General features: G+C 40.6%; 1 protein-coding gene across 5 annotated transcripts in view; it reads left to right on the forward strand.

Moving 5' to 3' along the window:
* Nucleotides 1–3,609: 3,609 nt before the first annotated feature.
* The window catches only part of ZNF608 (zinc finger protein 608), a 104,310-nt gene continuing 82,381 nt past the window's right edge, over nucleotides 3,610–25,538 (forward strand). The window contains exons 1-2 of one of the 5 annotated variants that reach the window (XM_019728034.2): nucleotides 3,610–3,865; nucleotides 7,191–8,289. In XM_019728034.2, the coding sequence (XP_019583593.1) occupies nucleotides 7,378–8,289 (912 nt within the window). In that variant the 5' untranslated portion in view covers nucleotides 3,610–3,865; nucleotides 7,191–7,377. Of the gene's footprint in view, nucleotides 3,866–5,546; nucleotides 6,208–7,190; nucleotides 8,290–25,538 lie in introns of those variants that run through there. The other 4 variants (XM_074328550.1, XM_074328549.1, XM_019728032.2 and 1 more) reach the window with 4 other exon arrangements.

Below are 25,538 nucleotides of genomic sequence, written 5' to 3' on the forward strand. Positions count from 1 at the left end.
GGCAAAGACAGAGTTTCTTCTAAAAGACCTTTCAGAGGTAGGAAGTTAGGATGGTACCTGTAGGTAAAAACAGTGAATATCTTTTAGTGTTTATGTGGGTGTTTAATAAATCACCAATTCTACATTCCCTAGAACCAGGGCAGGTCACTTGCCCCCTGCCGCAAGGCAGGTCTGTTCATAAACAACCTTAGACAGATAAGAATTTATCCCCACAATCTTCTCGGCCAGCGAGAAAGTTTCTCATTATGTCTAAATTAAGTTCCTTTTCCCATAAATTAAGCCCATGTCCAGGTAGGCTTTATTTTTTATAACTTTGTTTTCCACTTTTTCCCCTTGGTCTTGAGTAAATCTCAAGTGTCAACGTTGGCACAGATTTAGAAAAGCTAGGCCCAGTTACGGACTCCCTTACAAATAAACGAAAACCCAAGAAATCATTCCTGATCCTTAATAATATACCACAAATCAGAGGAAGTAGGCACCAAAGAAAGACCACCAGGTTTTCCTGTGTTACTGCTCAAAGCCCCTGACTTCCTCAGCATTGTGCAATTCTGCCCTGAAGAAACAGGGACAGTCTTGTGCCAGGATCTTCTGACCACTATGTAATCAATTCAGGAAGAGCAGGGGCAGAGCTAGTGGTGAGGGTTATTGGAGATGGGATAACTCTTTAACTGCTCCTTCTACTCTATCCTCATTCTCCTCCCACCCATCTGTTCCTCCTAGACTCCCTACCAGACAGCTCCTTCCCTCTACCACATCTCTGAGCAGACACACACTAAAATGTAAAACTACAAAGTGCACATATTGTACAACAATGTACTGGGATTATCAAATATATGCCCACGAATGTTAGTAGGGAGACTAGCCTGTTCTGTTATCTTGATAAGAGATAAAGATAAAATTGTCTTCTCTAAAATATAGTTAATTGAACTTCCAATTTTGTGAGGGGTGTAGCTCTGATTTTCTAAGCTGGTGATTATCTTAGTGTCAGTCATCAATTAGCTGATAGCTCTCTGATATCTCTTGATTGGCCCCTTTGTCAAACAACACAAAACAACCACATGCAAAGACAGCATAACAACTCTGGTTTATTCAAGTCTCCTGGAAGAACTTGGAGGGCAGGAGATGGGGGAGGGTGCAAATTCAATGTGGAGATGTTGGAATGGAAAGAAAATGATTTAACTTATCAAAATGGTGTGGGTTAAACATGTGATTGAGTTCTCATATTTATCTTTGACCAGTTGGGGTTTATCAAAAAGGCTTAGGATTTAGGGCCAGGTATTGAAGTTAGGGTTGGATCAGGTGATTTGAGTATCAGGAAGCCTACACTTCGGTTCTAGTTATACTAAATCTATGTTGCAGACCCTGTGATTTACTTTCCCCAAGAGAGTGTGTTGGAGGAGTGCTTTTACCCTTTTCTGACTTCACCAGGTCTTCTTTTCCATGTCTTTTGAAGTCCAGTAGCTTTAAGACTTAACCATTGATTTTTTCCAAACTGATATAACATATGGACTAGCTACCAGCTTCCAAAGGCTGAAATGTAGATGATACTCCAGGGACACTGGAAGTGTCCAAGAGTGATCTGGTCCTTTGAGGAACCACTCTTCTAAAAGAAGACAAGTTAAAAATCACCATATGGTGCTGTGTTATTATCAATGGAACATACACAAACTATAAAATCTGTACATTCAAAAATATAAAACAAACATCAAAACTGAAATGGAGGGTAAGTGGATATCAGATATCTACTTTGCCCCATTTTATTTGTTAATGTACAGCTTTGATTTGAATACAAATCTATTTAGAGAGATCTAAAAACTATTGTAGGTCTCGTTCCTCTAGCTTACATACCCTAGAAAAGGGTGGAAACTGCTCTCTATTTCTGTTTGCAGCATCAAATCTAGTTCATCTTGGGTTGTGGAACAACTGATGGACATATTTTTTGTGAACTATATTGAAAGCTCAAACATGACATTACTTAGTAAAAACGTCACATGGATATTTTTATTGCTCCACAAAGTTATCACTGAATATTTTTATCATAAACTATCTTCTGCTAGGATTAAATCACTTTATATGTCCATTTGACTCTGCTAAGATAATCTTAAATTGCCATTGTCATGTGGAAATTACAATCCCAGCAGTGCGGGATCTTCAAAATCACAATGCTTTCGATTAAATGCAGAGCACCCTTTGACTTTAGAATTTCTATATTCTAGTTTCTAAAAGTAATGGAAAATAACAATGAGAAATTAAAAATAAAAGTGCTCTAAAGGTATAATATACACAAATACATTAGCTTAAGTATATTAGTTGTTGCAGTACAATACTGAACTTATTTCATATTAACCTTTCTTATCCAGTGACCTCAGAGTCCTATTAATTTGGTTACTGGCCTTTGTCCTACAATAAATTCTAAAATATTTCTGTGCTTAGGGTATATTGCGTGGTGTAGCAGTCAGAGGAGTTTGACACACACACACACACACACACACACACACACACACACACACACACACACACACCATTTTCTCCCCAAGGTTAAGATTTGTGGGAAAGGGAACTAACAATCTGTCAGTTTTAAAACTGCGGGCTGGAACTGTTGAATGGGTTAATCCTCCCAGTATATTTATCTCCCACAAATCGATTAAAAAAATATATAAGGCCGGCCTGAGGTGTTAATAAGGTTGGCTGGGACTTTATTTTATTTTGTATTTTTTTGGAGCCGCATAGGACCAGGAGGGAAAGATTGTTACTAATTCCAGGGAAGAACCGTTCACGTAGTGGTGGTTAAATGGTTGCCAGCGTTCGCACTTCAGTGCCTGTAGACCAGAAGACTGGAAACAAAAGGGTTACACTTGTTTCTCCACCACCGCCTTTACCCCCAGATCGATTTTTCTTATTTAATCTGCGAGTAAAAAGAGAGACACGAGGGGAAAAAAAAAAAAAATGGAAGAAGGGCAAAGTGGTGGGGGGAGGGTTGAAAGCCAGGAGCTACCACACAGAAAAATCAGTCTTGGGAGTTCGCGCTGCCGAGTCCTTGCGACACGGAAGGGAAGCCAACAAAACGCTCAGTCTCGCAGCCAGCCTCCCTTTTTTCCTCGCTACGCGTTAGTGGCTCATTTGGCTTCCCTCTGCCACCGAGTGATCACATACATTATTTCCCCCAAGATAACACAATCAAACTTGTATTTACCGACATCCGCTCCTCGCAGCCTGTTTGAGGTTTGTTTCAATAAATAAGTGTTTTATGTGAATGATGTAGTAATTGAAACGGGCGCACCATTTTTCCCCCTTCTTACTGCAGGAGGTTCCTGTACCCCAATCTAGTTGGAAAATAAAACGCTTTGTCTCCACAACCACCCCCCACAGCACCCCCACCCGCTCTCAGTGTGTGTTTTATACGTGTGTATTTCTCAACCCCCTACAGTAGCCAAGAGAAAGCAGCTAGCCAATGAGAGAGCCCAGTTTCATAAAAGCTGCTCTCTGATTGGCCTGGTCCGAAAGGGCAATGGGAACAAAGAAAAGTCCCTTTCAGGTATAGAGGCTGAGAGCTCCTTTTGCTCCACTCCCCCTGTGTGTGTGTCTGTGTGTGTGTGTGTGTGTCTGTGTGTGTTGTTTCAGTCCTGATTTCAGTGTTGCAGAACAAGCTTGTGTGTGTGCACCAGGGGGATTTTTGTTTTCTTTTTTTTTTAATTTTAATTTTTGCTTTTATAAAAAATACACAGGACAGTCTGTGACATTTGATGGTCCATCTTCTTTAATAATAAATTTGTTGAAGAGATTATAATTTCCAAAATAAAGCGGCTGCAACCAAACACATTCAATGCAGTTAGAAGGAAAAGGTCAACTCGATCCAATACAGACCGTAAGTACGGTTGCGTGGTGTGTCTCTATATAGCACTTAGCGGGGACTTCATGCAGGGGAATGTGCGAGTTTTATGCATTGAAATGAGGAACTAGTTACAGGGTTTGGCTTTTGCATTGAGAACAACAACCCAAGAAAGGTGAATTTTAGTCAGTGGAGGGTGAAGCATTTGTAACTTCTTCACACAAATTAAGCTTGACTGGGCACTCGGGGTAACTTAGAGTAAATTACCTTTTGGGCTCTAACCCAAGGAGTATAAAAGTGACACAGTTACATATCCTGATCTGCAGTGTCCATTCTCTGGTTCACCTCACCCCCTCCCTCTCCTGTCCTAGCTGGGCTAGACCCTCTTCCAAACCGAGCCAGGAAAATGGGGGCAAGGGTAGAACAAGCCGATTTCTGTCTCCTGTCACATCCTACTGCCCAATAATTTAATGTTAAACAAGGGAATAGTCACCCATTACATGTAATGGTTATAATTACCATTTTCCACCTCCTTAAAAAAGCAAGCAGCAAAACACCATTAAAGGGAAAAAAGCCCCACCCAACCCAAACAAACCCACAAATAGTAACAATGGTGTATTAATATTTATTACAGGACCTGGCTTGGGAGCCAGCAAGATATTTTTCTTTGTTTAAGACATGAGGGGGTCCCTAAAAACCAAGTAGCTTAGAGGTGCCCTCCTCCCTCGCCTAGGCGTCCCTATCCCTGGCCTCTTGGGAATGCCTACAAATTGGAGATAAGTTGAGGAAAGGTTTATAAGGTGTTTCTTTAAAACATCTGCTTTGCTCTTGTGCTCATTACATTTCACTCCTTCCTAACTTCCGAGAGCCTAGATCTGCGAGAAATGTTTCACATTCATAACTTGTAGCTGCGCCCACTGCAGGGGGGGTGGTGGTAGGCGACTGTGGTGAAGAGTGTGTGCAGGGGGAGGGGAGAGACCTTCAGCTTTTTTTTAAAGACCAGATCAGTATTTTCTTGATACGCTTGTCACCATTTTTGTTCTCACGACAACCAATTGAGCCCTTGATCCTCACGTGATGTGAAAGGCTTGCACTGTAACAAAATCGCTCCTTTTAGATGGTTGGTTGTTGCTAACTCGCCCATCCCCCTCTCCCAGCCCCGACATTTCCAGCAAAGCGACTCTCCACTTCCAATCCATCAACAATTCATTACTGCTTTTAGCTTCCAAACGCCAGCTAATTAAAAATACTAAGCCAAGCTCCGGGGCCATCTGACTAAACACAGGAGGGGGTGGGCGAGAGAGGAGGAGAGAAAAATAAATAAAAGGGAGACGCACCGTTTGCTGCGACTATAAATAGGGAAAACTGTCCTGGAAAAGGTCGCCTTAAAAAAAATCTTTTTTTGACTCTAATTATCGAATTACCGCCTGACTGATTGGCTTGAGCGACAGCGGGTTTTTCCCCCTCGGGGACTATACTAGGAACTCGGTTCCTTTTTCTTAAAACAACATAAAAGAGGAAAACATCACATCCTTTAGGTTTCGAAGACTGAACCAATTTTAATCGCCGTTATTTTCCCTCCCCCTCCGCCACCCCCCCTCCCCCCGCCCCGAGCGAATGCTGTTATAACTGGTTTATCAGCTCACTGAATCATCTGCTCCCCTCCCGGAGCCTCCACACCTTTCTTTTTCTCCTTTGGCTCGGCTTCTCATCCCACCCTTTCTTCCTCCTCCTCCACCTCTCCCCCCTTTCTTCCCCCTCCTTTCCTCTTAAGTTAGTTCAAGAAATCAAATCTGTCAGGACGGGCGGAAAAATGCCACTTCCCGACTAACAGGCGGAATCCAGCCCAGATTTTCAGTCCTTTCTTCTTATTCTTTCTTCCCTTTCACTAATTTATCCCGATGTTAGCACATTCTGTCTTGTTACTAGCGGACGCCTGTAGGTTTGCTACATGGGATCATTACTTACTGATCACGGTGACTCTGAAGTCTGGAACTGAAGGCGGAATGAGAAGTTGGGAAAACTTTTTTCTCTAAGCTCTCTTTTTTTTATTTAAAAAAAAACTATTATTCTCGATGCTTGTTAAGAGGAAAAAAAACCTTTGGTGCTTCTGTTGTGAATGTGAAACATTATCTTCCAGCTGTACAGTGACACATTTTTTTAAGGAGAAAAGGACTCCTGATCCGTTTGCCAAAAGGGGGGGTGGGGAGGTGGAATAATGTTATCGAGTGATTATTCTGGCTGAGATGTGTTATTTGGTTTCTTCCTTCTTGATCATTTGGTGTTTAAGTAAAATGAGGCACAGGCTTGTTTGCCGAGTGGAGTGGGAAAGGCATTTTGATTTGCTGGCCTAATTAAAAAATGATAAAGGATTAAAGGTAAGCAATGTCTGTGTGTGTGTGTATGTATATTTATTTATTTTTCTTGACAATCAACTGTTAAAAGGGGGCTGATCCCTTTAAAAACCGTTTTAACTGATCTTTGTCAAACACACACTCATTTGCGGTCATTGAGGCCACCTTGGCGCAGATCACTTAAAGTGTATGTCTTAATCAGTTTCCCTGGATAGTCAGTAGCAGCATATTTAGCAGATTGAGCAAGTCTGTGACCTAGGAATATGGTAGAATAGTTTAGATGTATTTTTTTCTCAAAAGGCATTTATTTAGCTTTTTATCTAACACTGTCTTTTCTATAGAGAAAGGCTCTTAAAAGACGTGTGTATGTTCCAAAAATAAAATTGTAGAAACTGTTGGGGAACAGAGGATAAGAGGAGGAGTATGTATGTGTGTGTGGGGGGGATTATTGGTTGTTTTTTCTGTTCCTTACTGGGAACAAAAACCAGATTGCCCAATTTGTAAAAAGAAGTAATAAAATTAGAAATAATAAGAATTTAGCAACATCATTCTGAAAGTAAACCTCAGAGAACTTCCAGGGTCTGGTCTTTTAAATTGCAAGATCTAGGACATGTTTAGGGATGTTTAAAGCCGTGTTGCTCCCTCTTGTCTGAGGCTGTGATATCACATGTATGTGCTAGAAAAAAATTTCAGCTCTTTCTTTTCTTTAAACCTTTCTGGACTTGAGTCAGATCCTTAAGCTATTTTAATGCTTTTTAAAAAGTGATTATCCTTGTGTTGTTGCTAAAGGGGCTTTCTTTTTTAGCTACTGTAAGATGCTTACTGTCATGGGTATGTTTGGGGGGCTTGGTTATTTTCCTTTATACCTGATATTGGACTGTGGAGACAATACATGAGCCACCTTACTCTCCCTCCTTCCCTGTACCCTTTACTGACTCCCCAATATTAATCGTTTTTTATTCTGGTAACACCCAGACAAGAAATATTCGACTTTTCCCCCTTCACAGGAAAAGGTGGACCTGGACTGAAGGGTGTAAAATCCCTGGACACATTCCTGGGGCAGGAAAGAGAAGAGGAAGATTAGAAGATTTCTTTTTTTTTCCCTAAGAGAAAGCCCAGCGGAGCTAAACGAATGTCCCCTCATCTCCAAAGGAAAGTTCATCGGATTTTTATTCTAGAGAGCTCATCTTCAGGATGTCAGTGAACATTTCTACTGCAGGAAAAGGTGTGGATCCAAATACGGTTGATACTTATGACAGTGGCGATGATTGGGAAATCGGGGTTGGAAATTTAATAATTGATTTGGACGCTGATTTGGAGAAGGACCGACAGAAATTTGAGATGAATAATTCCACCAATACCACTAGCAGCAGCAACTCTAAAGAGTGTGGAGGTCTGGCCTCCAGTGGGGCCGGTGCTACCGCAGCCTTAGCTGATGGCCTAAAATTTGCTTCTGTTCAGCCCTCTGCTCCCCAGGGGAATTCACACAAAGAGACCAGCAAATCAAAAGTGAAAAGGAGTAAAACTTCTAAGGATGCTAATAAATCTCTGCCTTCTGCTGCCTTGTATGGGATTCCCGAGATCAGCAGCACTGGCAAGAGGCAGGAAGTCCAAGGGCGCCCTGGAGAGGCAACTGGCATGAATTCAGCACTGGGTCAAAGTGTGAGCAGCGGCGGCGGCGGCGGCGGCAACCCAAACAGCAATAGTACCAGCACCGGCACCTCCGCTGCCACCGCGGGGGCGGCCTCCTGTGGGAAAAGCAAAGAGGAGAAGCCAGGTAAAAGCCAGAGCAGCCGAGGCGCCAAGCGGGATAAGGATGCAGGGAAATCCAGGAAGGACAAGCACGACCTGCTTCAGGGCCACCAGAATGGCAGTGGCAGCCAGGCCCCTTCCGGGGGGCACCTCTATGGCTTTGGGGCCAAGAGCAATGGAGGTGGTGCGAGCCCCTTCCACTGCGGGGGCACTGGGAGTGGCAGCGTCGCGGCTGCAGGGGAAGTTAGCAAAAGTGCCCCGGATTCAGGGCTCATGGGAAACTGTATGTTGGTAAAGAAGGAAGAGGAGGAGGAGGAGAGCCACAGGCGAATCAAGAAACTGAAAACGGAGAAGGTAGGATAAAGTCGCCTTCCTAGATCTCCCACTTTCCTCTTTGTGTGCATTTGTGTGTGTGCATCTGTGCGTGCGCGTGTGTGTGGTGGTGGTGGGGGGGCGGGGGGGCTTGTGCCTCTGTGCCTTACATTTCTTATTCATGCTCTCTGGTTCCTTGTGAGATTTCTATTATATGCATCCTTTCCATGAAGATTTGGTATGGGGTAGCTTACTTGGGTGCACTGTTTAGCTCTTGCTTCTGCTGTTGCTGCCTCTGCTGCTGGTGGTGCTAGTGTTTGTTTGGGTTCCCAGGTGGGAGGGCCTGGGTGTTCTAAGTACCTTTTGCCCTGCAGAAGGGCTCCTGCCCTGCAGAAGGGCTCCTGGCCCAAGTCAGTCAGTTGTGTGCTTTTAATAGAAAACCTGTGCATGTACCTACTTGACTCTTGTCCTGATTTCTCCCCTAAGGAGAACTGTTTTCTGTTTTAATAACATGCCTTAGTGTTTCTGGTAATGTGTCCTTAGGTGAAGGGTTTACCGTTTTTTCCCTGGAGAGGTATGTTGGGGATTATAATTCATACTCCATCCTCAACCCATTTATTTTTTCGTTATTTTTCTCAAAATAGTTCTCTCAAAGGATATCATCCTTGGATGGGTTCCTCTCATTGGTCCAGAATTAAACCCCAACCTTGGTTGGTGTCCTTGGTTTTCATAACTGTGTAGAAAGACTGCAATGGTTTTGGTGGCTGCTGGGTAGGGCTCTACCCTTGTTCTCTTGCCCAGTTCTTAGCTGGAGATTCAAGAGGGTTATCACCTGGATTTCTAGCTTGAGTAGGGAGCTGAAAGGTTGGGAATAAAAGTGAAGTAGACTTGGCGGGTTGGTGTTCCTGAAATGTGCAAACCCAGCCAAAAGATAGTAGAATTACGTGTTGCATTTGAGCAGTGGGGATTCTTGATTTAGGCAATTTGGACCCTTCCTCCCATCTTTGTCGTTGTCTTCAAGGCTAGTTAGACACTGCGTTTGAAAAACAGCCCCCAGGGTTCTGCAGCTGGAGGCCTGTGACTTACCGGTTTGGTGATTGTTGTGCATTGACTAATGTCCCAGGATTGAAGGTGCTCTGTCCACCAGGCAGGTGGGGAGTGAGCTGGGGGTGTGAATGATGTTTCTATAAAATTAATGTTTAGATTAATTCTACAGGTTGTGCCTTGTAGAAGCAAAATTCGTATGTGGTTTGTGGCGTGGTTGTTTGGAAATATGCTTATTAAATTGACTTTTGCTGTTTCTAACTTGATCAGAATTATAAGATGTCTTTGGGTAATTATTTTTGTGTACAATTGTTCACTGCTTTCTATTTAATCCTTTATATGTCTGTGTTTGTATGTTCAAGGTTTAAGTGGGAGTACAGGAATAAAGTTTTGATTTGATGATTTTAGAAGTTGATGAAGGTAAATTAAGGTGTAGATAATGCCCAAACCGCCAAAAGCCTCTGAGCACTTCTTTTATTCATAATGTCCTCTTGGTTAGACGGCATTTTGCATTGATGAATTTAAATGGATTTTTTTAAAAATCCTAGATTTTCATTCTTATGTTTGAATGTGTAGTTTCACATAATTTCTGCTAAAAGGCGTTCTGAAATCTTATTACTCAGTACAGTAGGGCATTTACTTTTGTTGCCAATAGTCTTCAAATTGCAGTTCTAATCTGCTCTAACTATCTAGATGAATTGCCCTAATCCAGTGCTCACAAAGGCTGTGGTTAAGGAGTCAGAGCCATTTGATTGGATTCACTGCTGCCTGGAATGTGGGAGGTACTGCCCTTTTGCATTCCCCTTAGCCTTTTAATCTTCCAGCCAAATGTTCACATTCAACAATTTTGTTTAGCTGGCAATCGGAACATTTCAGTATCTCAAAGGCTGCTGTCATGGCAACTGAGATTAGAGCATGGTGTCGGTTCTCCAGTTTTTGTGTTCTTTTCACTTTCCAGTCACAGAGGAAACTGGATGAAGAATGGAAGAATTAAATTATTCATATCCATGCAACTCATCTTCAGGCAGAGCAGTATAAATGTGATAATACGAATTACATAAATGAAGAGCAAACAAGTCATGATGGGCCTGGGATGGGGGAGGGGAGAGAGCTCAGTGCATTTAGATTCAGTCCCCTGCCAACCATAGCCACTGGAGTTTGGCGCACAGGGGCACTGAGGGGATGGCTCCTAGCGATCTGAATCCTGCCGTGTTGGCCATTCTCTGTCAAGCTGGGTGTTGCTCAGGAATACCGTTCCTTCAGGCTTTCCTCCCCACCCCCACCACGCCCCAGCACTACCTCTCTTAAGAATGCTTTCATCCTTGGCACACAGAGATGGCACTCCCTTGCACAGATGCCACCCAGGGTAGTAACTCTAATTTCACTAACTCGTGGTTGTGTAAATTAGACCTCAATTTAGGAAATACTTCCTGAAGACAGGAGGATACCTATTTAGGAGGTAAAGATTTAGTAGGATAAGCTTCACCTGACAAAAATATTTCAACACTGAGGCATCTTGAGAAAGATTTTTTTTGACATTTTGTATAGTGTTTTAATTTCAGCCTTGTTTGATTACCTGGGTTTGTGAAGAGTAAGTGCCTCAAAAGTGGAGATGATTAATTTTTCAGCCATCAGATGTGGCTCATGATGGGCCAAATGTGAAAAACGAAGTGGGGATATGTGTGTGTGCTTTTTTATTCCTTCCTGGTTGGAAGGTTCACAGGAGATTCATAAGACTGGCTGTCACCGGTTAATTTTCACAGCATGCTTAAATGTCTATTTTTGGTGTGTTTATTCTGTTTCTTCACTACACAAAGTCATGTAAAACATGATAAATTGGACCTTATGAAACCTAATTAAATCAATGAGTGTTCTACTCCTTTATGTGGAAACCACAAGTATGTTGTAAAAGTCACCACTCCCTTAATACGTGAACAAAATCAAAACATGCCATAATTCTAAGATGTTTGAGCTATATTTCTATAGCCCATTTTGTGGTTAAGCCACCAGTGACATGTCTGAATAAGTAGATTTGACGGGTTGGCTTTTGGTTGTTAAAAACCTGCTTCTCCACCTCCCCCCTCCTTTCTTTTGAAGCATAATAGCTTGTGTTGAGGCTCTTCTGCATGCATCTTCCTTAGCTGTCTTACAGCTTGGACTTATCAGACACAGGCATTCGGCTGGGCTAAATGGTTAGAGTTACATGGGTTTATTTGATCGTTGGAGAATTCAAAAATACTTAGAAGATTTCTTAAACACAGCTGATACTTAAGCAGACAAGAAAAGCACAGGAGAGCTTATAGTTGTCTTAGGGTTCTGACTACTCAGTACATATTCAGCAAAGAGAATTATTTCTCCACTATCACACTGCTTTCACTAAGCTGGTCCTTAACAGCCTAAAGGTGGTGTCTACAAATGGACCTGTCTATAAAGGATATCATTCATTGTATTTTATTCTCTTGTAGAAGCCTTTTTACACTTCACTAGGGAATTCTGGCACGGTTTCTAAGTGAATGTGAGCAGTTTAAGAATGTATTTTGATTAATGAGTTTTGTGGATAATATGTGTTCCCCCCCTCCCAAATATAGTGCCCCCTACACATTCTGCTTAGAGAGTGCAGTTTATCTACTGTGAAATAAAAGGGCAGAAAGGTCACTTGCTATAATTAAAGAACAAAGTCCATTGTTGTCTGACAGCAAACTGTTTTGAAAGCTACACAAGGGATTTAGCTGTTAAAAACGTTGGTAACTAAAGGGTGGCTCCCAATCAGCATTGATCCAGCTCCTTACTTTTCTATAGGCTCCCTCAGAGGGTGATAGGGCTTTTGAGGTGGGTGCAGCGGGGCTGCCTCTTTCGCCAAGGTAGCTTTCTATGAGAACCCATGCAGCTTGGAGTATTTGTATGAACTTCGGCACATTACTGAGTTCCGAGCCTAATATTTGACGTCTGCTGGAGAGATTTTAAAAATACACACAACTGATCAAGATTGTGCAAAATAATGTTTAGCAACTTTTAATAACTTTGCAAATAGTCTGTAAAAAAGGCGGGGAGAGGGATTGATTGTCCAAATGTCATGAGGTTAAGAATGCTCTTAAAGTGAAATTGCTTGGCTGCAAAATGGTTTTAATTAGAGTGTTATAAAGACTTATTTTTCCTAAGCAGCATTTTATAGTTAGTAAATGAAATGTATGCCGAAAGTGCTAAGCAGAAATCTCCCTAACCACAGAGGTGTTCAATAACCAGATTCAAACAACATGGAAAGTACCATCTGTTCTTCGTTTTCAGCATGAAAAACAAGGATTGAATGGCTGAGATTTGCTCCAATTTTGACTGTGTCTGTGTGTGTGTTTTTTTTTAATTTAAAAAAGTTCACCTGGTACTTCATAGAAACTTGAAATTGCAGTAATATGAGCAACACTGTGAAAACACATGTTTCTACATTTATTTTAACCAGTTCCACTTTTATTTAAAAGATTTCCAGAAGCCTAGCCATTGAACACTTTCTAATGGTTATTCTGTTCCTGCAGGCCATCACAATGAGGGGTCAGTTCTTCAAAGATCTAACTATTTAGTCAGTACCTGAATTATTCTGTCAATTTTCCCCCTGGAGGCAAGGGGCGGGGGTGGGGGGGGGGCAAAGGCTCTCAAGGCTAACCCTGGTCAGCCTTTATCGGTTAATCTAATTGTGGAGGATAGCGCTTTGGACTGATGTTTACAGAGACCTTGCTCTCCTTCGGAGCTGTGGTCTAGGGTTGTTGATAAGGAAGAATATATTCTTCTAACGCTAACTTTTTGAATCCTTGACTTTTAGAAGCTAAGCTTCTGGGTTCTGATTTTCGTAAGAGCCCTGGGTAAAACATTATCCGGCCTTTGTTTGAGGTCTTTTATAGAAGCTAATGACTGGGCATGTGCCTCCCCGAGATAAATGACATTATCTCTGAGTGGGCTGACAGGAAACAGACATGTTAATGGTGAAACTGCGGGGAGGATCTGCTTGGGCTCTGACAAAAGAGTCGAGAAGGGACCCCTGGTTGTGGTCATTAGCACATAATGCATTCTTGCTCTTCCTAAGAGGCCCTCGATAATTGGAAAGCTATTTTAGCCACAAGCACTTAAATCATAAATCATAAACTCCTGGTTTCTTTACGTTCTTAAAAGTATCAAAGTAATGTGTTTTTGGTTAACAAGTGTGCAATCTGGTCTTTTAAAATGGTGGTACCTCTAGGCTGGGTGGTAGTGACATTTGGGAGAGTTGCACTTCGAACGGTCTTTATCAGATGGGATCCCTTCGTCTTTCATCATTTGCTCTGTCATCCCTCTGCTTGAATAAAGAAGAAAAAAAGTGGGCCCCAAAGCTAAAAAGAAGTCAGTCTTATACCTGAAGATATCTCAAGGGAGAGGGATAAAATCTATTCTTTATAAGTGGGGGAAAAGATTTTGCTTCGTGATCTGAATGTGCCTTTTGAAGTGTATGTTTAAAAAGTCATGGGTATAATTGAGTTTCAAGGCATTTTAAACTCTCTGCTTCTTGAATGGAGATAATTGCCATGTTGAACACACTCTAGAGGTGTAGAAGAGGTAGAAGTATCATGTTATTCTATTGTTTAATATTAAGCACTGGAAGTTTTTCATAGTAATTACTTCAGCACAACATAGTTTCAATTGCCAGCACTCTGAACCTGCCAGTGATGTGAACATCAAGGGTTTTGCTTGAATACTAAACAGTTTATTCCTAAATGACTTATTCCTAAATGTTGCCTTCTGGTAGGACATGGAAGCCAGAACTAAGAAAATGCTGGACTGTCCTTAGCAACGTCATAGTGGAAATAACCCTTCTTCACTAGGGTTGTTGTCAATAAATAATAACCCTCTTAATCTGTACATTTAAGGTTATAGATGGGGAAAGAAAACAGGTGAAATTTCTGCCTTAGGCACGACTTAGATCATCATTATAGACTAACATAGGGATCAGACTGGTGCCTTGTACGGTACCTCTGTGTACTGCATAGGTGTGTGTATATACATGTTATAATTGCATATATAGATGTTGGGTTGGCAGTGGATTGGGTGTAGTTAGTATGGGCTTTCGTCTTTTTAAAAGAGTGTCACCATTGCTGCTTACGTTCCACTCTGCTGCAGAGTGAATGGGCCCATTGGTGTCTAATTCTCTCCCACTGAAGTTTCACTACAAACTACAGTGCTGTCGCAAGTTCCTTTTAAGCTAAAGGTTTTAGCAGTTGGAACAAAGTCTTTGCTAAGGAGTGAAAGGGTGTTAAAGTATTCATAGTCAATTGACCAGCAGTTGGGCTGTTTGTAATGTTATTTTGAGAGCTCTAAGGATATTCAAGAGGGTCAGGTTGGCACATTGCTTCTAGAGCTGAGATCTCTATCTGCTAAATTTTGGTTAGAACTACCTTTGGGAATGCATTAAAAGAGATGATGGGTTTTGACTGAAGAACTGAAGTGATCGCCAAGCAAATAATTCTTATATTTTGGTAGGTCAGTGGGTCTTGAACTATATGGATCTCATCTGGATTTCAGAAGGTTTCCCCCTTCAGTGAAGCTATATGAGAATTAAAACACACACACACACACACACACACACACACATAAGTTGTAAAAGAGAATTCAAAGGGAAGGATGTTTCGATCAGAACAAATGGGGTTGAAGTGATGAGTAAATACTACTGCTGATTTTTCAAAGCTGCCCTCTTCTTTCTCACCCCCACCCCTCTCCCCAGTTTGATTATTATTCACTGTGACATTCTACCTCAACCACTGAGCTTTTTTGCCTCCTGGGACTCCTCATTGCCTGCTAGCACCTTAAGAAAAGGTGCCTAGAGGGATATTTAGGCATATTCCAATAAAGCCATATGAATGTCGCTTTTATACAGTTTAAAAAATATATTGATTATATTATGTGTTGTACATAATGATTTTAGAAAGCAGATATTTAGGTTGTGGAATTGGCTTATTATGTTAACCGGAGAGCAGATGGCATGGTGCCACAGACGTATAATTTTACTTAAAGGGACTTTTAAGGTTTTGATGTGTTTTCTTTTCCTCTTATTTCCCTGATGGCTTCTTTTTATTGAAGGGTAACTTAAGGAGACCTGGTAGCAATTTTACTGCCTTCCCCTGACAGTTTGAAATAATAGCTTGGTTTTTGGTTGCACTGATCTTCTACCAGTCAACTTGATTCTGGTTTTTGTCATGTGGCAGTGAATTAAAAAAAAAAAAAAAAAGTGTTTGTAGTATGTTTTAAGAAATGGACTCTTTTATATGCTTCAATTAGCAACAGACGACAAAGTTCCAATTGGTCACACTTTCATAAACTCCTAGAAGTCACTGTTCGTTCTTTTGATTAGAGAAAACTCTTGGTTGGTTTCTTGGGAAAGCACATCTGGCCCTCTGGCTGCTTTAGGTACACCTTTTTTTGTCTTTCGAATTAGTCACTGAAGGTTCAAAGGTCATGTTTAAGTTGTTCCTAGTTAGGTTACTAGCAAGCTTTCCCCTACTGGAGGGCTGTCCTTTTTCGTGTTGCTACATCCTCCATGTGTTTGAATTCACTTCGCATACATGGACCATTTGTTTCTATGCCTAGGTTTTACAGTTTTACCCATTCTTCACTAGAATATCATCAGGATGAGTTGCAAAGCATCTCCTAACATTTTTCTTGCAAAGTGTACATAGCCAGACCAGATTACTTTTGGATTTCCTGTCACCTCCTTGGCTGATTTTATGGATGGCTCATGTTAAAAGCAACAATGTTTGAATTGGAAGGGTTGAAGCCTGGGGTTTTCATTCTTCATGGAGCACTGTTTATTTGTGTGTGGTTCACCACAGTACATGGATAATGCTATCAAATCTGTGCTTTATTATAGGCTTATGACTAGCACAGCAGCACTTCAGTTCTGTGTTTCTGTGCTTTAGTTCTTTGCCAATTCTTTTGTGATGGAAATGAAATTAGAACCGAATCTTTGCAGCCAAGGGGAAAACAGGCACAACAAATAGAAATTGTCCCTTGAGCCAGTTCAGAAGTAAGCAGTGGTGATTTAAGAAAACATTTTTTTCAAAGTAAGTGAAACGTATAGAAAAGTACTCCAATTTAACTTTTCCATGAAGACTGTGGAAGATGAGCCGGACACTCTGACAAAGCTCCAACAACTAGGCTTTATCCGTTTATATTGTTTCACATCTTAAGTAACTGATTGAAAGTGATTCACATTCCCAAATCTTGAAACTGCTTTGAAGGTGGAATTTGAGTAAGTAATATTGTTTGCTTTTGCTCCCCAAAGGGAACAACATGATTTTAAAACAGAGCAATTGAGCTTTTCCGCATCAAACTCCATTTGGCCTATTGTCTACATTTACATTCCTTGCCCAAATCCTTCACCAGCCTTTCCCATGATGCCGCAGCAGATGCCAGACACTGAAGTAGAAAGCGAGCAGCTGTTTCCATTACTCCATTGCTGTATTATCCTCCACAATCTGCTTTCTTTTTTCTCCCCCACCAACCACCCCTTTTTAAAATAAAGAAACCTTCTCTCCCTCTGACTTTTGCAAGCTCCAGTTTATCAGTCTGCAGGTTTATCTTATCAGGACCACTGGTTTCTTCGGAAGGCCCAGTTAGTTTATTGTTTTCCAGCAGGGGCAGATGGAGGCCCGGGCCCCCCGGGGGCGTGGCCCGCTCGCGCCCGCGGGCCGGGCTGCGCGCTCCCTGTGGGGCGGTGGGGGCGCGCAGCCGGGGACGCGCCCTCTTTCCCTCCCAGGACCCGTTTATAGCCCTGAGCGCTGTAAATGTGTCAGCTCTTCACGACGCGCTCACCTCTTTCTTCATTTGCTCCTGCTTCTAGTTTGACAACGTTCCCCAGAGGCGGAATTCTAATCTGCTTCCAATTAGTTGCAAAATGTGACTGAAATTTCCACATTATGACTGCTGTTTTACTTGCACGCACACATCTAGAAACAAATTAATGCTCTTGAATATTTATTTTTTGAGCCTTTGAATTTAACTTTTAAGAGGAAGAGTTTCCAACTGTTTGGAATGACTTCCAGGATTTGCATTTTTTCCTCAAAGCCTCCTATACTGGGTATATAGTATATATATATATATATATTTTGGAAGCACAAAAACTAGGGTGGGGTTCCCCCAAATCTCTTAATAATTAAGCCTTTTCCATCTTTTCAAGATTTCCCAAAATGTGTCACACGTTTAAGTTGCACAAATAACTTTTGTAGTATTTCTAAAGTAAACAAAACGAGGATGTTTGCCCATGTGTAATGGAGGGCTCCTGGTGCAATATTTTAATAGAGCACAAATAGACACAGATTTTCTTCTAAATATGGCTTAAGTATATTTGGCTAAAACACAAAAGACTTGTTACACACTTTTAAATTCTTTTATTTGATATTCAAAAGCTGTAAACTGAAAAAGGGAATTGGGTGGTTAATTGGCTTAACAAATAGAAAGGTAGCATTAAAGAAGTCACACTGGGCTGCAGCCTTATCCTTTAAGTGGGTGCCTAGATCCTGAGCATACCTCCTGAGGGGTCCTATGGTAGCTGTTGGAACTTGGGGGCTGAAGTAGTAGCTGGTGGCTTCCTGTGACTTATTGTATTCCTCCCTACATAATCCACTGTTAGGAGAATGTGCTGGACTCGGGGTTTTGGGGTGGTTCAACTTTGAGGGAGATAATTACTCTACTGTTTCCTCCTTTTCAGCGATTTTTTTTTTTTTTTACAAAGATATTGAGCCACCTGATTATATATAGATGTTAGGGTTGTTTAAATCTTGGTTGCTGAGGTCAAATTTAGCTTTATTTGTTACTTGCCTTAAGAAGTGCTTTTTTATGTACTGGTGAATTGTAGTGCCAAGGCAGTGGGTCGCTGGCTTAGCATTTGCAGAAAGGTTGTACTCTGTAAGTTAAAGAATATAAACAGCCAAATTTACTGTGCATTTTATAGTAGCATTCAGTCCTCAGCATCTTGGCAGATTGATATCAACAGTAATAATGGGCTTTAAAGAGGTGTGAAGCATTTTATTGATGGTAAAGTGGTTACGTTGATCACATTACTTTGTATTAGTTTCTAAATAACACCTTCACATATAAATAGATCAATTGTTTTTTTCAACATCATTGTCACATATAATCATAAAAGCCCTATAATGATTGATTTATAATGTCCCTTTTTTAATGTTCTGTTTTCAATCTCTGTAACCAAGAGGTGGAGCACTTCTTTCACTTCATATAAAACAACTTAGTTTAAATTATTTATTATATATAGAGTATAAATTATTTAAATTATTTTATTTGAAAACTTTTAGCTATGCCAGAATTCCACAAAAGACATAGGAGTGTTCTTTGTACTGCTTCCTTTCTTCTTACCCTATGACTGGGAGAAGAAAAAATAGCCAGATTGAAATCCTTCAAAATTGTAAATGTGGGCCTTTAAGATTGTAGAGACCTCCTAGGCTTTTTTTTTTTTTTTTTTTTAAAGGAAATAGTGGCCCCATAGTGAAATGCTTACAATAGGCACGATTGTGCTAGCCCCTTAAGTCCTGGGGTTCACTAATTACCCTTTAATGAGGTCAGTCTGCCCCAGCCTTTTCCCTACCTTGGGAGGAGAAGCATACAAGACAGTTGGAGTTCAAGTGGATCTTGCTGTATTTGCAACTTAGCATAACTGCTTTGAAGGCCGCCAGGGCGCTTAATTGGAGCTGGGCATTTTTGTTTTGGGGGAGACTACACACAGCTCCCCATTGTGCGAGTAGAAGCCACTGCATCTTGGAAGCATTACATGCTTTTGTTGATGGTGCATAGTTTTATAAACTCCAAATGAGCTTATTGCCTTTTAACCATTAGGAGCACTAAATAATGGAAGAGCCCAGAAGTCCCTGGGTTGGGTAGCCGCCAAGCATTTAAAAATAAAAAAGAATGAATGGTTTAATTGTAGAGCAAACCATTTGTTTATAGATTAAGATTTATTCGGTCACCAAATGCTATGGACCAGGAGGGGAAAGAATGAGGCTCTAAGGTAAAGGAATTGAATGCCCAGTGTTATGTTTTGTGATCAGGCTCAGCTGTTTTACTCGTTTTTTTCACAGAGGAAGAATGAATGAATGGTTTAATGGTGAGAACTGCCTGGCCAAGTGTACTTGTTAAGCTGTAAAGAGAGAGGGGAGGAAGGCAGAGGCAGGTTGTCATTTCTTTGCTGCTTGGTCAGGAACCTAAAAATTTAAGGTTCTTCCCATTGAGAGGGACAATGGCTATTGCTGAATTTTCTGGTTTGTTCAGACGAGGAGGATTGGTGGTGGAGGATGGAAGTAAGGAGTAAAAAGTAGAAAGAAGGTGTGTGGCAAAAGGGGTGTTTGGAGGAGAGCCCTTGTTAAAACAGTTTCAGACAGTGCATTCATTCTCTTGAATAATTTGAACCGTTTACTGAAATTCCCCACTATTTCATCAATTAGGGGCCATGATATTGAATAGGGAGGAACTCTCCAGCAAGGACAGTGAAACGGAATAGCATTTTGGGGGTGGGAGGTAAGAACTGCTGCCTGGCAGCCAGAATTTCAGAATGTCTTTTTTTTTTTTTTAAAGGACTAGATTGTATTTAACAGAAGACCAGAAATCATGTCATTTGTTCCCATTGTAGTTGTAGTCTGTCCTTCTAATCCTTTTATGAATAATAGGCTTAAGAAAAATCGCTAGTAAAGTGTTTTTCAGAAGAATCATTATGAACACTCGCCAATTTAGTTTATTTTTTACATTAATCTTAGGAGTGAAACCCTTTACCCCCAAATGCTTCTTTATATATTGTCACCCTAATAATAACTCAGGATGCTTGCAAGCATTGTTTCTATATGATGTCTTTATATTCTGTTTGGCCAGAAAAAGCCCATTCCTTCTATAACATTAAAATTATTTTTTTGTTACTTGCTGCATATTTGATAAATTGAATGTTTAAATACATTAAATTGGCTTAACATGATCTTGTGTTGTTTTTCTCCTTACTAAATTCTGGTACTGTTATTTTGGTATCAGCCTTTTGAAATGGCTTGATTTTTGAGTTTAAGTCACGACCAATAGCTTCATTTCGCAGATCTATTTCCTTTTGGGGGTGGTGGTAAGCAACAGGAGGATGAAAGGAATGGGGAAGCAAAAAGAGTGTAAAGATTTAAGTCTAAATGGATTCAGCATGGTCAAACTAGTGACTTTTTAATATGCTATTGTTCATTCCAAATGTTCTTCTAATTTCTATATTAGTGAAGAGACTGGATTTTACTTCTGTGAGCATCCAATATAATTTTTAAAACTTTACATTTTTAAATCTCATGAAATTTCGCACTGTTACAGTCACTAAGTGAACTCAATTTGTGTAAATACGTTTTTAAAAATCATGCAGTAGAAAATCAAATTTTACCAAAGAGGTAAATCCCTGTCAATGCTCACCTAAATTGGATTTTTTGGGGGTATTGTTTGACTGTTAATACGTGCTCAATCTAGATTTACTTAGCGAACCAAAACAAAAGAGCCAAGATAAAAAACATAGCTCCTGTTAATATATATGACAACCGAGAGGCTTTGCAAGCTTGAACTCTCTTTACAGTTTTAATCCCTCCTGGAAAGAAAGTTTTTTTGTTTTAGTTTTTGGGTTTGTTTTTTTTTTAAACCAAATTGTCAGTGTATGCACAATGGGAATGTTTCTGAGGGTTTAAAAAAATCACCTGAACATACCATGTAGTTCTTGTTCACATGTACATAAAGAACAGGGGAATTGATGTTGAGCTTCCTATATATTAACAAGAGTTCCCCTTGTGTCTGATTCTTCCTCTCTACCGTCTTTATGCAAACTATTTAAGTGGATGCTTTTTGTTGTACATACAAAATGTGAAAGGAAAAATGCTAACCTTTTTAAGATGCTCTGAAAATGATTTTTATAAACCTTCTTACACTAACGTCTACTAGCTTCTATCTTAGCTTACATTAAAGGGTTAAAGTCTCCTTTGAAAGGCTATCACGTGTGAATCAATAAGCCTGCTATAAATTCATATATATTATTTCCTTGTAAGAACCAGTGTTTTCTGCTTACCTGGAGATAGTACAGCTGCGAAGTTACTTCCACCAGATAAATCCTGTTAAGTTTTAGACTGATGGCAGTTCTGTAATATCTGCAACTATTTACCAGTGATTGGATGACAACATAAAATCACTTGCCTTTGTTGGATTTCAACTCTCTAAGCATACCGAATCCTAAACACGTTGAGTTTTACTTTTCTGATACTTATAGTCAAATCTGAAGAGATTTGAAAACTTTGTGTACTTGAAAAATCTGGAAAATGCTGAGTATGTTCAAATCACATTTTTACTGGTATTCAACAAGCAAATACAGAAATCTTCAAATCACCTCTGAATTTGGTGAGTAGCTTATCAGCACACACTAGTAGTAGGAGAAAGTTAAATGGTGGCGGAAAAATAGGTACTGTTTTATCTTTTGTCTATAAAATACATTCTGAAGGGGTTTTGAAGAATTTCAGTTTGGATCTGTTGCAACTCACTTTGGGATCTAAAGAGCGATACTGACTGTACAAATATTCTGTGCAATGAGGTATAGTTGCCTCCATGTTATTTGAGCCTGCATGTGCGTGCATAATTGGAGAGATTATTGGAGAGAGAGTGTTTTGCTGCGGTAGATGTGGTTTAAATCCTAGCACTGAGCATAGCATTTACTTTCTCAGCTTACCCACAAAATCTGTGACTAATTTAGTGAATGTGAAGAGTTTAGTCCAGATGGTTAGGTTTAATTGTAAAAACTGGAAAGATTTCAAAGTACCCTTTGGGGGAGTACAGGAAATAACAACTAAGCAACAAAAAAGAATGAAAAGTAACTACAAGTCACTAAATATAGCATATTTGTATATTATATAAACACACACACATATATGTATATATATGTACACACACGCTCTAGTCAAGGAAAAGTTTAAAGAATTTATTCTACTAGCCAGCATGAACAGATAGGATCAAGAGAAGTGATTTTTAATGTTTAATGATTTAGTATGTGCTGTTTAAAGTGTGTTTGGCCTTTCCTGGGCTCAAAATAGGTTTCCTCTCAAGTGTGTTAAGAAGATACCACTTTCCTGTCACCCGCTGTTCTTGGTTAAAGAGAGCTGGCAGTTATCTCCTCAAACCTTAGGGAATACCACTCTTGCCCAGGCTTTGGCGCTTGTCTCATTGCTGTGGACCTCTCTGAGGCCTGGGCCAGCCTGCTGTTCTGACACAGCAGCTGTGACGCTGAAAGAGGGAGTAAGCTTACAGAAAGGGTCAGTTAGATGGTGAATAGAAGGACCAGCCTACTTTTCAGCATCCATTTGTTTCCTCACAGTTCTTGGCATGTGATGGCCGTACTGGAATGAATACAATGATCTGAGCTGATGCTTTTAAAGTTGCTCAAGATTTTCTGGTTGCCACCTATGCGAATCAGATTAAAAGGATAAAAATTGGCCCCTCCTCTGTTTTAGATGGGACACTGCTGACCTAAATCTTGGGCCAATAAATTGGCTTTGAAATTGGTAGGTTAGTAGGGCTCTACCATGAACTGTATTTGTATTACCCTGAATTACAAGGAAAAAGAGAAGGATGTGTCATGGACAGGAGAAGGGTAGACCTTGGGGCTGTTGTTAAGATCTGCTTTGTTTGAGTAGAATGCTTAGGGTTTATGACATAGTGATCTACAAGGCAAGCAAATGGACACACTTCTTTCACAGGAATGAAAAAATGCCCATTCCATAAATTCAGAAAATGTAGAGAAATGGGTTAAGTTTATATGTGTTATAGTTGCCACATAGTCGTTGCTTTAATATTTGATCATTGAACTCCCTGCATTTAAAAATGGCGCAAGGACCGAGCTAGGTAAGGAACATAAGCAGCAAGCCAGCCCTGTTGGGCCAATGATTTTCAGATTACGGAAAACCTGTGTAAAATAGGCCAAGAGAAGATGCTTCCCGAGGAGGTGTTTAAGTGTAGATCTGTGAGGCTCTGAGGCTATTATTTTCTGTAGCATGGGAGAGCAAGATAAACAAAAGGTGATCTTTGCTTTGATCTCCTTAGCTAAGTTCCTTTTAAAAAAATCTTTCTTTTACCTTCTTTTATGTCCCTATCTGCTTAGAACCTATTTTTCTCCATTTGTCAAGAGCTTTGCACTCCATTAGCAATCCATTGAATGACCCTTAAGGTGGTTTTAAGATGGTGCCAGTACTTCATTGTGAGTAGACTTTCAAAGGCTCAAGGAATGAAGCTCAAATGTAGGGACTGTCTGGGAGGGGGAGAGGCGGGAGAGTTTTCTCGGTGTCTTAAATCACACCTGAGCAGTCATCTTTTCTGCCCCAAGCACTGTTTCTTTGTCAAGTTCTTTTGCTTTTGGAGAGAACCTGTTCTGTAGAAATGGTTCTTAAGATATTTCAAGCTAGCAACAAAAGGTGTAAGTGATGAGATTGAAGCAGGGTCTGACGTGGCTTTTTTTCCCCCTCTGATTTTACAGTGGATATTTTAAGGGACTTTTATAACTAATATAAGGAGTGAGGTTCAAATAGGGACCTAATAGGCAAGTGAAAACCTGAGGATTGATACCGTCAGTAAGTTATGTGGTCAGACTTGAGAGTAGTATTATTGTCATATATTTCTACTTTCCTTATTTGTTAATATGTATATATGTTATATAACACATGCATATATACATATATGTTACATAACACATATACGTGATATATATATACATACATATGCACATTTATATAAATTGTGTTTTCTTCCACTGTACATCTCTAATATACCTGAATAATTTGATTTGAGGAATAGAAACAATTAGAAATCATATGTGGAACTGTAAAAGATTATGTGAGGGCACCTGTACAAGGTCTAGGTCACAAAGACACAAGTCAGAAAGATAATGGGTGTGAAAAACTCACCAGTGTATCTCCCACCTCCTCTCAGTTCACCGCAGGCCAGAGTTCCCCACAGTTTGTACAAGCAGTGGTACTTTCATTTCCTCTGATACCTTGGCTTGTGCAAAGGAGAGGGTTTTAGGGCTGACAAAGTGCATGGTTGTGTACTCTTTCTGTTGGAAATCTTGGCACATCTTAGGAAACAGTGGAGAAGAGGGTCATTGGAAAAACAGTGCTAGATTTATAGGCCTACTTGTTGAGAACGTTTTTTTTTTAAGACCTTTGGTGCTAGGAACTGGGTGTAAGGGGTGAGGGTGAAGCAGGGTCTGATATAGCTATGGTTTTTGAGGCCCAATCACAGTGTAGCGTGCTGTGCCAAGTATAAACTTGAGATGGGAGAGAAAAAACAGATTCAACAACTGATGTTGACTTGAAGGCAACGAAAGCCTGGATTTCCGATTGATTGGCTATTTGCATGGTTTTTCTGGACATGCTTGCTAGTCTCTCTCGGCTGAATGCACATGCTGTTAAATCCATATGGGTAACACACATGGAATGGGTTCTGGACAGGCCATGTCCAGATTGGATTGGGAGATGGACACAGGCCAGATCACGCAGGACCTCATCGGTCGTGGTAAAGAGTTTGGATTTTTGTTTGAATATGATGAAGTACCTTTAGGGAATTTTGAGCCAACGGATTGCCATGATTTGATTTGTTTCTAAAAACTTGCCCTTGACGGTTGCGTGGAGAACTGACTATACGAGAGGCAAGAAGGAAAATAGGGAAATCTGTCACAAGACTTTTTCAGCAGTCCCAGTGAGAGAAGATGGACTTCTGTGTTCATTGTGGAGTTGGCGAGAAGTGCTCACATTGTTTAAGGTTGTGAGGATAGGACTTGCATATGGAGTGCTGAGAGGATGAGAATCAAGGATAACATCTAGAATCAAGAGTTGGGACGCACTTTTGATGTAAACCATGGCTGCCAGGTGATGCTGTCCATTTGGATGGCCAGTGGCCAGCGCTAGTGGCATAGGTTGGGGGAAGTGGCCATATAGGTGGGCTTTAAAGTTTTGGGGCCAGCAGAGGTCACCTAGAGAGTACAGTTTGAAAAGATGAGGACCCAGGGCTGAGCCATGGAGCATTAGGGGGAGCCAGCATCGAGTCCACTGTGAGGAGGAAGAAAACCCAGCCAGTCTGGTGTTTCCCAAAAGCAAGCGAAGGAAGTCTAGCAAGAAGGGTGTGATTAGATGTATCAAATGCTGCCAAGAAGTCAGGTTAAGATGAGGCTAAGAATTGACTGCTGT

This window comes from Rhinolophus sinicus, linkage group LG03 (assembly GCF_036562045.2).
Source record: "Rhinolophus sinicus isolate RSC01 linkage group LG03, ASM3656204v1, whole genome shotgun sequence".
NCBI classification, from domain to species: domain Eukaryota; kingdom Metazoa; phylum Chordata; class Mammalia; order Chiroptera; family Rhinolophidae; genus Rhinolophus; species Rhinolophus sinicus.